This window comes from Spea bombifrons, chromosome 10, assembly GCF_027358695.1.
Source record: "Spea bombifrons isolate aSpeBom1 chromosome 10, aSpeBom1.2.pri, whole genome shotgun sequence".
Lineage (NCBI taxonomy): Eukaryota > Metazoa > Chordata > Amphibia > Anura > Pelobatidae > Spea > Spea bombifrons.
Genome location: NC_071096.1, coordinates 31,996,611 through 32,012,710, shown reverse-complemented (window position 1 = coordinate 32,012,710; position 16,100 = coordinate 31,996,611). Strand labels below are relative to the sequence as shown.

The following is a 16,100-nucleotide window of genomic DNA, read 5'->3' as shown; positions in this document are numbered from 1 at the left end:
ATTCTTTACGTCATCTCACCGAACTGCCCTCTTCACTAATGGATGTGGTTTAATTGTAGAAAATATGATTTTATGTTGTAACTTAAAATATGTATCACATTTATAATTCAATGGAGCAAACATTTAACCCCTTAAGGACAATGGGCGGGCCCTAAACCCATTGAAAACAATGCATTTTGAGCCCATACATGTACGGGCTTTGTCATTAAGGGGTTAAAAGCAGAAAGCGTAAACCATTTGGTCTTTTCTATTGCATATTTTTTTTTTTTTTACATTATTTAGGTTTCGCTCCCATCAAAGGGATGTGTAGCAAGTATCGTAGTTGCACGATTAATGAAGACACAGGCTTGGGTTTGGCGTTTACAATCGCTCACGAATCCGGACACAAGTAGGTTAATAAATCTGGTCTAATTTATGTTATGGGCTATTATTGAAAATGGGAATTAGATTGGAGGTTTAGTAAATAAAAAAAAAAGCATGTGCATTTTTGTAAGGGTAACTTCCTTATTGTAACAACCTTCCATAATATAAATATTAAACCTAGCTACATTGATATTATTACATATCGTATCATCACTAAGTCTGTAATGTAGTACCTTGCTAATGGTACCAACTAAATGGTAGATTAGCTATTCTAAATCAAGGGATTCTAGCCAACTGTGTGAGCTGGAGAATACGTCCATTCAACCTGAGTTTAGGGTAAAAGACCTAAGATTCAGGTTCTAACCTTGAGAAAAAGCAGGTGATATCGTTTTCCAGTTGTGAAGCGGTTGCTCATCTCATCTCCTGTGGCTTATTTACAGTTTTGGAATGATTCATGATGGAGAAGGTAATGGATGCCAGAAGGCGGAGGGCAACATTATGTCTCCAACATTAACAGGAAAAAATGGTGTCTTCTCCTGGTCTGCTTGCAGTAGACAATATCTCAAAGAATTTCTCAGGTGAGAATCATCTTGCATGTCAATGTGAAAACCGAAATAGATTTCCCAGACATCTAACTTAATTAACATATTATATTTGACAACTTTCATAGTAAGGATGCTTCTGAGATCCCTTTCAGGATTGCTATTGTCAGAATTAGCATTTCATCTGTATGTCGCTTCTGTCAAAATGACTCCCAAACTGGTTTTGTGTAGTGTTGCTGTCAATTTCCATCTCTCTTCTAATTGTATTTCCTGATGAAAACGTAAAAAATTGTCAAAATGTGTTAAGGCATTGAACAAATGCTGTGTGATTAGATCTATTTTAGGGTTGAATGAGTCCATCTAAAGATAACGTTCACATGGATTTCAACAGTTTAATGGATTGTTATGACCTTTATAGCTACAAGTTGGCTCTCACTTTACTAGTTTATTGCAGTCCTTGTAGTTGTAAAAGTTAAGTATATATTGCTTTTAAGCCTACTATTTCGTGTCATGATTTTTCTTTATGGATTGCAATAATAAACTATATCATGAAGCTTTTTTTATTAATATTTTGCTAAGAACGTAACATTTTAGGTTCTAGGTCATATAGTTACTTTGTAGAAGTCTGATTCTGGTAGAGAATTAAAAAGGTTTTTTTTATGTTCAGCTGGTGGGATATGAATGTGAAGCTGAACGTTTCACAGTACAACAATGGGTATGCTTATCCTTACATGAGTTATATGAGAAGCAACAAATATTGTAGTTATACAATTAACACTTGAAAAAATACCAATATAAATCTTAATAAAGTAATACGTTTCTACAAGCTGCTAGTTGCATCAATTTTCTATTTTTTGGAACACAAATAATTCACCTTGAATTCTATCACAGCACAGCTCAGTCCTCCTGTCTTGTTGATGAACCTAAACAAATCGGGCATTTCAAGTATCCTGAAAAATTACCCGGACAAATATACGATGCAGATACTCAGTGTAAATGGCAGTTTGGACCAAAGGCCAAGCAGTGCAGCCTGGCATTTGTAAAGGTATTGTCCGTGCCGTGATTGTGAACCCTTGAGAATTAGATTTGAGTATTGCTTATATAAAAGGAATATTGAAATGATAGATGCTAAAGTAATTACAGTATGGCTGCATTTGTATGTAGGCTGTGCTCATTAATATTATATCAAATACTTATTGTTACAGGACATATGTAAATCACTTTGGTGTCACAAAAGTGGTCATCGGTGTGAAACAAAGTTCATGCCAGCAGCAGAAGGAACCGTTTGTGGCATAAATATGGTACTATTCCAAGATCGGAAAATTTGTTACTATGTGTCAAGAAAATATATACAGAAATTCTAACTCCAAATCTCTGTTGACAGTGGTGTCGAAGAGGATTGTGTGTAAGGTTTGGAGACCATGGCCCACGACCAATTAATGGAGGATGGTCGGACTGGTCAGAGTGGTCGGATTGCTCTCGGAAATGTGGTGGAGGTGTTAAGTACCAGGAACGGCACTGTAACAATCCAAAGTAAGACTTTTCAAGACATTTTAACGAATTGAATAGATTTATACAATGAGTCGCAAATGACAATATCCAATATGTTTCGCAACTGTTTTTAAACGCGCATTTTGTAAGAAAGTCTTGTCTTCTCATTATGTTGTCATATTATTGACTTATTTGGAATTGACAGAGGATTGATAATTAGAAAGACATTAGAAACACTATTGTTATCTTAAGGAGGGCACATTTCAACAGCTAATTTGCTAGATTTAGGTGGTGGTACATTGTGACTCACATTAAATACCAACAAAGCCATGAATACCAAAGTAGCCAGTAGTAACTATTGACTAAGTTTAGCACCCAGACACTATCATGTACAGGAAGCTAAAATGTGCTAACACTCATTGATATCTAATGCATTAATATGCGTTTCCCTCCATTTCGTTCTCTAGGCCTCAGTATGGAGGAAAATTTTGCCAAGGGTCCGGTCGTATTTACCAACTCTGCAATATTCACGCTTGTCCTCCCAACACCCATGACTTCCGTGCCCAACAATGCGCAGAATACAATAGCAAACCATTCCGAGGGTGGTATTACAAATGGAAACCATACACCCGTGTGGAAGGTAAGTATCCGATTCTTATGAGGCACTTCACCATTTCTCAAGGAGAACAAAAGGTTTGCTATTTGATGTAAACTAAATATTTTGAGCACATTTTTAAAATCTTAAGACCGGTGAGTGCTTCCATAGATTGCTTGTTGATCTAGTTTTGCGATAACAGCTACAGATAATGTAGTGTTTGTTGCCAGTAGCTCTTGGTTTTTCCTCCTTTAGGATAACGTGTCTTTTTCCATCTGTTCAACTGTTTTGCCCCTTTTATGTGTTCTAGAGGAAAATATCTGTAAACTGTACTGCACCGCTGAAGATTTTGATTTTTTCTTTGCACTGTCCAACAAAGTAAAGGACGGAACACCTTGTTCAGCAACAGGATATGACGTCTGTATCGATGGCAATTGTGAGGTGTGACATATTGACTTCAAATTCACAGTACACTTTCATTTCTCCTCTATCCTGTCTTTACTTATTATTATTAGTAAAGTAACTGTTACTTACTAAGACGGTTCTACAGAACATTATGTAGATCCTTGTGTAGGCAACGGAAGTTGTTGCAGAAGACTCATGTACTCTTGCTGTGGTTTTGCTTGCAATTCTAAACTTAGAACATTTTGTTTCAGACAAAGACTACACTTTGTAATAATTAAGTACAAGTTTTACAAGATTTACTAAGCAGACTAATGTGGATTTATATCACTTTTGTAACACTGATTCATCTCTGTTAATAAACATCTCTAAATGTGGCTAAAGGTCCAGCAGGTGTAAGCCCGGCCTAGTATACAGGCTTTCAGTGGAGATCTTTGTTTTAGACCTTTCAGTAGTGATGGACGTCCATAAATGCGTTGTAGATGAATTGTATGATTCTATAAGTAAACAATCTCCCTGTATGTCGGCATTTTGTATATTATGTTGGCCCACATGCAAGAGTTTACCAGACACATATTAGGAGCCATGTTGTAACGTCAGTGACTCTTATTTAATGTGTTCTTGTAGCCAAATTTGTTTTTCTTGTTCTTATTTTTTTTTTACCTGATTAGAGACTACATTATGAAACAATACTTCCTCTTCAAGATCTGCTGAATAGCCGCCTTGTTAAACATAATTTAGCATCTTCATAAAGATCTGTCTGTATCAAACATTAAAAACACTTTTCTGCTATAAATCCACCAAAAATGTTCCTATTACAACACAAATCCTTTTCAACTAAGTACTTAATTGTCCACATCCAGATTTGCATTATCTGGAGTTGTCGAAATATCATCTTACGGAAAGTACAAGCTGGGGAAGGGATGTTAATTTTAGCTTTGGCTCTCAGACAGCAGGAAGAAATTAGCCGTTACATCCTGCGATATATTTTATGTTCCGACATTCGTAGGATTCTAACATACTTTTCATTTTGTAATTCTGGTGGCAGCTTGTAGGGTGTGATTATATACTTGGATCAAAAGCAACTCTGGATGCCTGCGGGGTTTGTAAAGGTGATAATTCGACATGTACTTTCTACAGAGGGCAGTATCTGAACCATCATAAAACCAATGGTAAGGATATTTTAAGGCTTCCCAATACAAAAAAAATGTTTAATTTATTCCATCGCAAAAGTGTCTTTACTATTTTTCATGGAATATCTGTATCGTGATGTATCTGTCACCCTAAACAATCTGTATTACTGATGGAACAGAATAGCTAACACATTCAATTGTTCACTCTAGGGTTGAAACCTCATTTGTATACGGTGAATTCCGGCAGTGCAATAAATAGGCGATAATGAGAAATACAACATTTAATTTCTATTGATCTTTAGATGGCCTTAGTGTTCTTTTGCCACGATGTATGCATTGCCACAAATGCTCTATACCCACTGTAAGTACTGGTTAGGTGACAGAGACCCTTTAACACATATGCATCAGTTGGACTCCTAGCGGTTACTGCAGATACATAGCGATAAGGTGTATGTCATGCAGGTATTAATCCCACGTGATGGAACTTTTGGATCTCACGGTTACCATGGAAATCAGTAATGTAGCCCCATCTCTGTACAGCTTGGAGAATTGTACCTGCTTTCTGCTGTGCCTCTGCTTGTCATAAAATGCATCTGTTTCTTAATCTGTCTAGAGTATTATTCAGTGGTGATAGTACCAGCGGGAGCAAGGAGTATCCATTTCTATGAACTAGAGGTTTCAGCCAGCTACCTTGCAGTTCGGAACTTAAATAAAAAGTATTATCTTACTGGAGATTGGACAATTGATTGGCCTGGAAAGTTCTCCTTTGCCGGGACTGTTTTCAATTATCAGCGGTCCTTTATGCATCCTGAAAGCTTGTATGCGGTTGGACCAACTAATGAGACATTAGTTTTGGAGGTAAGACCGGGTTCTTTGTGGATATTTTAATGTATTAACTCACTGATCTTATAATATTTAGAATTTGGTCATTCTATGTTGATAATGAACAATTAAAGGACTATATTGTACTTGGCAATATTCCCCAAGCTGCATGATATCTCCCATCATCTCCTGCCAGCTGGTGAGCGATCATGGTATTTGCAACTTCATAAATGAGATGAATGGAAATTTGGTCCATGACGCAGTAGAGAAGAATATAAGACTTCACTTTCTTGTATCAATGGAATAGCCTTAGCTATGTCCAAATAATCGGAAATGGAGGTGCTGTTCCAAGACTCATATAAATAAAATTGTCATTAGGGTCCTCAGCATAAATAACTTGACGTCAACAGCCTCTGGTTTAAATCCATGGTGACCTGGAAATACAGATTAGTCTCTACTTTAATATTTGCACCCATAAGATTTATTTAGCTACACTGGTTATGGAGATTTGTGGCTTGTGAATAATATAGTGTCCTAATACAAAATACTTGTGTCCTAGTAAAGCAGTTATATAATCTGGATTCCATACTCCTTAATAAAGTCTTAATGTATGGCAAAAAATGAAAGGAAAAATATGGACCTGGCAAAGAAATTGTACAAAGCCACTAAGACATATGTATTTATGTTTTGGATGGAAAATGCTGCAGTGGCAAAGTTACCTTCGGGGCCTTCCTAGGTATAACCCAAGGCAGCACCACCTGCTGCCTCCTCTGCGCCAACGTCCTTACTGCTAAGTCCTGGGATGTGATGTCATATGTGATGTCATATCTGGGCTCTCTGCCTCTTAAGTGCATGCAGTAATGAGTATAAATGAACTAAGATGCTGTGCCTAGTTGGCATTATCCTCTATAGCGTTAATGAACCAGTTGAAGAAACCAGTGGTGCTACTGAATTAATGATTATAACATAAAAAAGAAGGGTGGTATTTATTTCTATAAGTTTTACGGGTAGGTATTATTCATCTGGCATATGCCAGGACAGGAGTCTGAGGTTTTGAACTTTAGTTGTAAATTTTATAACTCTGTGCTGTGTGGCTAGGCCTGCTGAGTGCTATGTATGAAGTCAGGTGGTTTATGTCAGCTAGACCTGAAACCTCACCGAGAGCTGGGCCGTGTATAAAGAACTTCATGGGTAGAGATTTAAATACGGGCAAAACAGCAATTTGACTATGTTGATTCTGGATCTTGGCCATGTAAGTAGGCTGAATCCTCGGAGGTCCTTCCAACTTGAAGACTATATGTTTTTGGCTCAGCGTTCAGACGTTTAATGTGGAGTTTTTCGGAAACGGCTTTATTTATTATAAAGGAAACGTTTAAATTAGTGTTGGACTGGTTCCTATACCTCTAAAGTCAGTAGCTTCTAACAAAACTTTTGCCACTCCTCTTGGTGCTTTTTAATATTGATTTTCATACCGAGTACAATACAAACTACTGTAGGATCTCAGTATATTATGCAAATCTGATCTATGGCCAACACTATTGCCAACAAATATACTGGAGAATTTGGAACGGTGCCTGTTCTAAATAGTTCATGCTGAATAGGTTTCATATTTCCATGTACGGTACAGCTTTTAGTACTATTCTAGAATGAGTTACTTAAATGATTTAACCCTTCTCTATTGCATGAGGACACAAGTACCTAGCTAATCTTTTCTTTATATAAGCATTTTAAAGCATTTTAATGTGTTGCCCCTTGATGTCTAGATTACTGACAGGCAGAGTGGCATATAGGGGGTTAAAAGGCATCTATGGAGGCAGAGTGGCATACAGGGGGTTAAAAGGCATATCATGGGACACTCTGCCTCCAGAAAAGTCTTATGTCCCCCTTTTTCGCCGGCGCACGGTGATATAAGACCCGGTGTAAGTGCCGGCAGCAGCTGAGGTTACCAGACAGGAGGATCCAGGTCCCCTGCAGCGCTGCGGGGGATCTGGATCTTAGTCTCATAGTCAGACCTCATTTGCTCTGAAAAAAACCTTGTCTTATAATCGAGCAAATACGGTATTAGGTTCTGAAAGCCTATGTGGCTTCACATATTGGCCTGATAAAAGGTATTCACTACAACTCAAGACACATCTTAATGTGATATCATAAGCAGTCCTCTGCATTGAGTTAAGATACATTGAATATAAGTTCATTAACGTAACAGATAACATCCATTAATGATGCCATTGTTCTCAGTGTGGCCTTGTTACAGCATTCTCAAATAGAGGTTTTGTCTTTAATTTAGCAATTTTCCATCAGAAGTATATTCTTGGCTAACAATTTTCATAAGTAAAACATCAGCCAAAAAAGTTACTTTTATGGGTGCAAACCTACACAATGTGCATTTTAAACCCTTAACGGCTTAAAAATGTCATTATTGACTTGCATATAAACGTTTGGTCAATAATGACCCCTTTATTTCTGTACAGCATTTTATAAACTCATTTTATTATGCATTGGGAACATTTTTCACATTGTTCAATTCCCGCTTGCATTAATTAAAAAGTTCTATTTCTATTTTCCCAATCATAAAAGAGTGAAATACACAGAATTTGGTCAGTTGAGAAGCCCTAGGCTATTTCTAGGGCTAACAATGGGATTTATTTTACAGTTTAGGTAATGAAACTACACACATTATCTTTCCTAAATTTTGACATAGACTAAATCAAATTTATAGCTGTGGGTTAAAGTAAAAAACATGAAAGAATAACTTTCGAGGTTTTCTGAAAAAAAAAAAAGTGAAAATGATACCTAAATTGATCAGATTATCTGCTTTAATACTCATGTAACTGCTATTTGAATAAATTACTTTACAGTGATCATGTTGTTGCACAAATCAACTTGAGCCTACTTAAGTTACCAAAGTTTAATGCTTTCATGCAATCATTTCTGTGTGAAACAGAAGTAAATGAGCATTTTTCTTAACCACAGAAAATAGGTATATGGAAAATAGTTTGATTGTCCCGGATGATAATGTGATTTTGTCCATGAGATCTGAAAGGTCTAATAAAATATGAGGAGAGTCCATCAGATGTGAATGTAGACATTTGTGTTAACTATTCTAAATGACTATGAACTTATATTTCTTACAACAAATCCCACCAGGCCCATTTTATTAAATTATGTGGGAAACCTCAAAAAGTGATTTTAATATCAAGCAATCTCATTTCGGTTCCTATATAGAAATGAGTTTGTAACCAGGAGTATCTATGTGTATATTTTTTTTAAAAAAAAACTTTTCAACAATTAGTTCCAGTTACCCAAGTGGCACATTAAGAAATTTAGCTAAGAATGGCTGGAGAAAGAAAGGAATAATCTACTGATGGTGATGAAATAAATAAGAAAAGTGAAGAGGTTCAATGATATGGCTCATGGTATTAGTAATCATATATATATATATATATATCAGTCTGAAGAGCCACAGAATGATTGACATAATCTACTGTTCTTCAATGTCTATATTTATAGTTGAAATTGTTGTAAGCTTGGTTGCCTCATTGAAAAAAAAAAATCTAATAATTTGCTATGATAAACACATTTTGGCAAGACATGAAGACCTTCAAAGTTCATGGGAAATATATGTAGTTGCTATCGAATAAGACCTGGTTTAGTCCCAGGTCAAGAACAATAACCAATGCGAAAGTGGAAGGAGTCCACACACAGAATTGATGTGTTTGTCATTGTAGCAGTACATATCTATGTAGAAAGGGGAAACCTAAGTCGTGAATCTTTTGTTTCATTTTCTTCAAGATCCTTTATCAAGGGAAGAATCCTGGACTTGCGTGGGAGTATACCCTACCCCTATCTGAAACCGAAAACCCGCCGGTTAAGAGAACACAGAGCTTTTCTTGGGTCCCTGTGTATACTGAGTGTTCTGCCACGTGTGGAGGTGGTAAGTGACAACTGAGGATGAAATAAAGAAATGTCAGCTTCTTCCATGTTCCTCCAGCAGACAGCAAAAAATTAATTGCTTCTAAAAACAAGGAACGATGGTTCAAACGCATGCATATTTTCTATGTTCTGTTGCATGTTCTATTCTCTAATCAGCTTAATTTTTAAAATCTATTTTTTTAATTCTTTATTTCTCAACTCTAGGCACTTTGTAGAATCTAATATTTTTATATCAACTCACAGGTCATATGACTGCAAAGCTGGTATGTCTACAAGATCTTCATGCCCAAGTCAATTCCAGTCTGTGTGGAGTATGGAGCAAAGTTCTTCCCGCACCCAAAGTGTGCAATACTCAGCCGTGCCCAGCATAGTGAGTTACCTTACATTTTGTTTTTCCCAGTCGCTGCCTGGGTTTTAGCATTAATAATAAAAAAAATAATTTAAATTAACTGAATGGGGCAGAATAATGAAAGATCCTGAGAAAAGTTATGAGAACGTTCCCCATGGTATACACATAAGATGTATTTTAATAATAATAATAAGGCTGCTGTAATTAAGGCATATTCCACACATTTTTGTAATGCCATCCCAATGACTGATTTTGGTGCTTATTTTCAGCTGGTCAGTGGGTACATGGAGTCCATGCAGTGCATCGTGTGGTGGAGGTGAACAGATTCGTCAGATTCAGTGTGTACAAAGCACGGCTACGAACACCGAAGAATTGGTGAGCCACTCGCACTGCCCAGTAAGCACTCCAACTCAAGTGCAGACCTGCAATAGCCAAGACTGTCCAGCTGAGTGGAGCACGGGACCCTGGTCTCAGGTATCTACAACATATCATACAAGGCAGATAAAGCACACGATACGCTCAAATATTTCAGGTGCCCAAAGAAAGACATCTTAGTTTGTGGATGGAGGTGAGGATATGGGCTTGGTCAAAGGCGAGTCTTTAAAAACACCAATTGTCACGGAGCTGGCTAGTCCGACCGACTGCCTCCGCTGTCTTGTGCTCCCTTAGCCTGGGACAACACACTTTCCCCGGTTCCCCAGTCACTAGCCGAGACTCAGTGTAGGGTAAAACCAAACGAAGACTGATTTATTTTGGACACACAGAGCTGGATATATCCAGCAAAACACACATTTACATAAAACAAGATATTGGGAAACAAACCGCCCCCTTAATCTGCCTCCCAGAGACAACAGGGGCAGTAACAGGATTAACAATACAATAGGTGGGGGAGACTGATTTATACATTAGACTAAAACAATGGTGGTCACTCCCTGGAGGCAGACCCTGGCTGTCTGCTGGAGATAATCCTCTCAGCTAGTGATGAGAGGATACTGCTGGGGGTAGCCACAGAAGTCTTTAGAAACCCAAGGCCCATAGTCAATAGGGAGGAGGCTGGTAGTCAGGCTTCTCCAGTGGCCCCAGTGATGGAGGCTTCCGTCACAATTCTTCCCCCTTTGAATTGGACTGACATAGGATGAGACCCCAAACGGGTTGACTCCGTAGTCAGTCAGTTTATTTGGCCCATTAATGCCCTCCCAAAATTGGTGCTCCTGCTGCTGCTGGGGAGATGGGCCGGCTGCGCCATCTCCCGTGTACCGCTGGGGAGGGATAACTCCTGCATCCCCTCCCGGGTGCTCCTGCTGCCGTTGAGGAGGGAGTTCAGGTTGATCCGGTCCCGGAATTAGGTTCTGCCGCTGGGGAGATGGACCGGCTGTTCCACCTCCCTGCTTCAGCTGGGGATGCGGGTCGGCTGCTGGATCTCCCTGAATTCCTGCAGCTTTGGTAGGTGCTGGGCAGAGGCCAGCGATGCTCTGCCCTGTTGCCAGCACTTCAGCTGGGGTTAGGGAATCTTCTGGGTCGGCCTGCCGCTGGGGAGGGAGGACCGATTCCTCCGCTCCCGGACATGTGATCTGCCGCTGGGGAGAAGGGCCGGCTGCCGCATCTCCCTGGTTCCCTGTAGCCATTGCAGGTGGGGGGGCAGAAGCCAGCAGCGCTCTGCCCTGTTGCCAGCTCTTCAGCTGGGGCTAAGGGATCTGGGCAGACTGCCCAGCATTCTGAGGACTCAGGTGTGGAGACCGCAGTGTTATCCACCCCTCTTGGGTTAACATCCTCAGACAATAAATCAAATAAATCCCCAGTCTCTGGATCCGGTTGTGGTGTAAAGTCGCACAGCTCCAGTATCAGATCTGGATTAGCTGCCCAGTATCCCTGTGACTCAGGGGTGGAGACCGCAGTCCCATCCACCCTGCCTGGGTCAACATCCTCAGCTGACCACTCAATCACATCCACAAAATCCACACAATCCCTGGACACTGGGGCATTCTGTTGAACGCGTTCGAACAGTTTTTTATACTCCTTCTCCAGTTCCCACTCCTGTGTAATTAAAAAGTCTAAATCACCTTTAAGTCCCAGTGCATCTGGGAGGTCCCACTCCCTGAAATCCCGGATGTCCTCAATCCGCCACTCCGCTGTACTTCCGAAGTCCGGATCCTCCTGAAGACTATCCCATAATAATCCAGGGCCACCGCAGTCATAGCCCTCTGGAGAACAATCTTTCGCAGTTCCCCAATATGCTTGCTCTGTATACCACTGTAGAGCTCTATAGTGATCTTCCAGCTCTACCTCCTGCTGGACCAGCTTGTCCAATTCGGATACCCATTGCTCCTGGGGTTGCTGTCCCAGGAATGACATCCGTAGTTCCCGCTGGTCTCTAATCTTTTGTTCGGAGCTTGGAAGACACTGACCCCGGCATATAACAGCCCTCTGCCAAACTGACCGTCGAACCACTTGCCTCAGGTTCTGGTATTGTTCTGTAGGCAGGGCAGTGGTGTAGCAGGAGAGGATGACCCGCAGTAGCCCCTGGAATTCCGATACTACATCCATGTCCTCGTCAAGGCGACCGAAGTCTGCCGTCCTGTCGGTCAATCCCGGTAAAAAGGAAGTGTCCCTCAGACTAAGAAGCAATCCCACCGCTTGCCACCAATGTCACGGAGCTGGCTAGTCCGACCGACTGCCTCCGCTGTCTTGTGCTCCCTTAGCCTGGGACAACACACTTTCCCCGGTTCCCCAGTCACTAGCCGAGACTCAGTGTAGGGTAAAACCAAACGAAGACTGATTTATTTTGGACACACAGAGCTGGATATATCCAGCAAAACACACATTTACATAAAACAAGATATTGGGACACAAACAACCCCCTTAATCTGCCTCCCAGAGACAACAGGGGCAGTAACAGGATTAACAATACAATAGGTGGGGGAGACTGATTTATACATTAGACTAAAACAATGGTGGTCACTCCCTGGAGGCAGACCCTGGCTGTCTGCTGGAGATAATCCCCTCAGCTAGTGATGAGAGGATACTGCTGGGGGTAGCCACAGAAGTCTTTAGAAACCCAAGGCCCATAGTCAATAGGGAGGAGGCTGGTAGTCAGGCTTCTCCAGTGGCCCCAGTGATGGAGGCTTCCGTCACACCAATACCTTAAAATCTATTAACATAGAACAACAGAATGTGATGAAAAACATAACCTGACCCTTTCAACTAACCGCTATCATGGGAGGACGGGCAGGACAAATTATGCATTTGTGGCTGCTTCAGGAAGGCAAACAAGGAGATGATTCCCCCAATCACCTTCCTTTTAACCCGTTTGATCTCACAACAATGTTGCCAGGCCCACCCAATGAGGCAGGAGGATACTGACAAGCCCTTTACACCTAGGCCTTTAGTCATGGGCCCTTCCTCACTGGCCCAGATGGGCCCTATTCCAGTGAATCAAGTTTGCATTTTGATGATACATTTTAAAGAAACGATTGTGTGTGCTTTAATTTGTTTGTATAACATGTCCCCTCACTGTCTCTTACAGTGCTCCAGAAGTTGTAGCAGGGGGGTCATGAAAAGAGAAGTTTATTGCAAAAGCATGAGTTCTGGAAAATATAAAGTCCTCCATGACAGTCAGTGTCACCACGAAGTGAAGCCAGAAACCACTCAGAGCTGTATGATAGCTCGATGCCAAAAGAACGACAAATTACAGTGGGTGATAACGCCATGGACTGAGGTAATTTATACAACATTACAAGGGAAACGTGTCAACAAAAATACCCTCATTACTAACTCCATCCTCTCTTGTGCATGTATGTGTAAAGTGCTTTGGATCTTATTAAATGTATGATATAATACAAATAACCTACAGTTCTTTTTGTAAGAAGCACAACAGTGCTGGAGCCAGAGTTAAAGGTACTATTCCACAGGCAGAACATGTTACATTTTCTTTAAATTACCTTAAAATAACCTTTTATTACATAAAACAACACATCTTTTAAAAAGTTTGTTAGTAATTTTTCCATGGCTACCACCTATAAGTGCCTAGTTTTGTGTCACATGACAATTAAGTGTTCCAGGTAAGAATTATGAATGACACAATATTTGGACATTCAGTAGTGCCAATGGGGCATTTATTACATTCAGGAGACTAGGTGGAACTGCACTTTTTATAACGAGAACTCCACGCCCAAGGGAGATGTATTGGATACAGATATGGTATATGGCATCTATTCAATTACAAAAGTAGGCGAACTTGTTAGGTGTTGTCCTGAAGAAGGACTTAGCAAGGATGAAACGTCTGTTTCCATTGGGTTCCTTGTTTGTGCCTCAAGGTCCCAAGGGTGCTAAAAGTTTATTTAACATTTTTAACTACAACTCCCATGATCAATGACAGCTACTGAGATGGGGCCTAGTTTTACACGTATATAAAGATTATACTAATTATAAAATAATTATCATAGGCTCTATTTTTTGTTTGTTTGTTTGTTTTTTATATTCAGTGTTCAATGACATGTGGTCCTGGTGTGAAAAAGCGAGAACTGAAGTGCGGAGAGAAAGATAACAACGGAAAACTGATTACATATCCTCAAAAAAGATGTCGAAGCCTCCAGAAAGTGAACATAGCGCTAGAGCAGTCATGCAATAATAAACCGTGTCCTGTGTATACACCACGCAGCGTGCTTAATGGGTGGCATGCATCTCCATGGCAACAGGTAGATACTATATATAAACAACACTATACAGACTACCGATTAGTAGAGTAGTAGATAATACAGATCATGCAGTGATCTTTGGCTAACTTTTTTAATACTATTTGCAATCTGTTCTTAGTGCTTTCCTAGCATACTTCAAGAAAGGATCATGTCATGTTTTATTAATTAGCTTAAAAACTTTAAAAACAGTCAGTAGCTGCAATTTATCATGTAATCTATATGAATGTATTGATATATATGCATATGTATCTGCTCAGTGCTCGGTGACGTGCGGCGGAGGTGTTCAAACACGCAACGTACAATGTCTTCACCATGGAAGACCTGCATTGGGATGTTTGCCTCATCAAAAACCACCTACTTCACAGGCATGCAATACACACTTTTGTTCTTCTTCTGGGACGCAAGGTATTTATTTATTTCATGGAATTTTTAATACTGTAACAATGTATAACTATAGCAATTGCCGGGCCCTCAAAAACAGCCAAATGTAGATGATATTTGCTAGTTACTAAAGGGTGCAATGGATTTTAATGGACATCGTAGCTTGGAAACACAACTGAGGAGACATTATGATGAACAGTTGTGCAAAGGGATAATATAATACATGAAATAGTAGTCAGGTTTATATTTCCAGACACAGCTTTAAATAATATATATATAATCTAACATTATTGCATGCATACGACATGTAAAAGCACGCAGAACTTTACTTTCTCAATTATTTCGTTGTAAGAAAAGTGAATAGCTTTCACCTGAATTGTTTTGATTTGCAGAACATTCGTCTTGCGTTGATTACTTCAGCTGGTGTTCCCTGGTCCCTCAGCACGGTGTCTGCAATCACAAATTTTATGGAAAACAGTGCTGTAAATCATGTACAAAAAAGAAAAACTACGGCGCTCCTCTGACCCTTTATTGACAGAATATTCCTCTAAGTTCTTTTGATCTACTTGCTGGAGATTGAATTGAATGGCGGAAGTCCACGAACATAGATTTTATCAGATTTAATTGAATGTTTCCACTTGCATCCGGCTAATGGAAATACCAAGTAGTTAATTTATAATGGAATGGAATTGCATTGTGTGGTGTACCTTCAGGGAAACAAACATTGGTGACCAGCAAATGCATCCTTTGAGCCATCATGCGAAACGTGCTGGTACAATGTAGCACTTTTATCGTTAAGTTATTACCATTCTGAATTTATTTGAAAGAAAAATTAAAATGGAGATCTTGCAAATATTCTAGACTTCTTCTACTCGACTGATAAATATCCCCGTGGTAAAATTCAGTTTACGGACTGGATGGTAGAAGATGTGGACTAGAGTTTTTTCCTGCTTTTCAATGGTGTAGAATATTTTTGGCCATGCACAATTCTCTTGGGCTGTAGATGGAGTTCTCAGGCAGGCCTTGGGCCCTCCACAATTTTTTGGTTCCACCTGGGTCATGAACCACCAGTTATATAGCCCAATAATAGAAACATTTTTGAGTTGAATATGGCCAAGATCCAGCAGTGTCCCACCCAGCGATCATCTTCAAATGGAACGATGATCTTTCTATTTATGGTTGTGAAAATTGGTACTTCTGTTCTAAGAACTTCCGACTTGTAGTTAGAACCTCAATCTTCTAGACAACAAAAGTCATTGGAAATAGCCTGGTCAAGATCAACTTCGACTCTAAAACTTGTGAATAGATACCTATTTCACTACTCCTTGGGACTATACAATGTCATATGAGGAACAATATAAAAATAGTTATTCACAGCAAAATGGTGCTTTTTTA

General features: G+C 39.7%; 1 protein-coding gene across 1 annotated transcript in view; it reads left to right on the top strand.

The window, feature by feature from the left end:
- ADAMTS18 (ADAM metallopeptidase with thrombospondin type 1 motif 18) overlaps positions 1–15,581 on the top strand; it is a 30,605-nt gene extending 15,024 nt beyond the window's left edge. Inside the window, exons 8-23 of the mRNA XM_053449791.1 lie at positions 283–388; positions 804–941; positions 1,797–1,950; positions 2,111–2,206; positions 2,290–2,438; positions 2,864–3,036; positions 3,302–3,432; positions 4,442–4,565; positions 5,140–5,384; positions 9,141–9,282; positions 9,525–9,651; positions 9,900–10,104; positions 13,154–13,345; positions 14,112–14,324; positions 14,582–14,729; positions 15,098–15,581. Of these exons, the coding sequence (XP_053305766.1) occupies positions 283–388; positions 804–941; positions 1,797–1,950; positions 2,111–2,206; positions 2,290–2,438; positions 2,864–3,036; positions 3,302–3,432; positions 4,442–4,565; positions 5,140–5,384; positions 9,141–9,282; positions 9,525–9,651; positions 9,900–10,104; positions 13,154–13,345; positions 14,112–14,324; positions 14,582–14,729; positions 15,098–15,240 (2,486 nt within the window). The 3' untranslated portion in view covers positions 15,241–15,581. The remainder of the gene's footprint in view (positions 1–282; positions 389–803; positions 942–1,796; positions 1,951–2,110; positions 2,207–2,289; positions 2,439–2,863; positions 3,037–3,301; positions 3,433–4,441; positions 4,566–5,139; positions 5,385–9,140; positions 9,283–9,524; positions 9,652–9,899; positions 10,105–13,153; positions 13,346–14,111; positions 14,325–14,581; positions 14,730–15,097) is intronic.
- Positions 15,582–16,100: the final 519 nt, after the last annotated feature.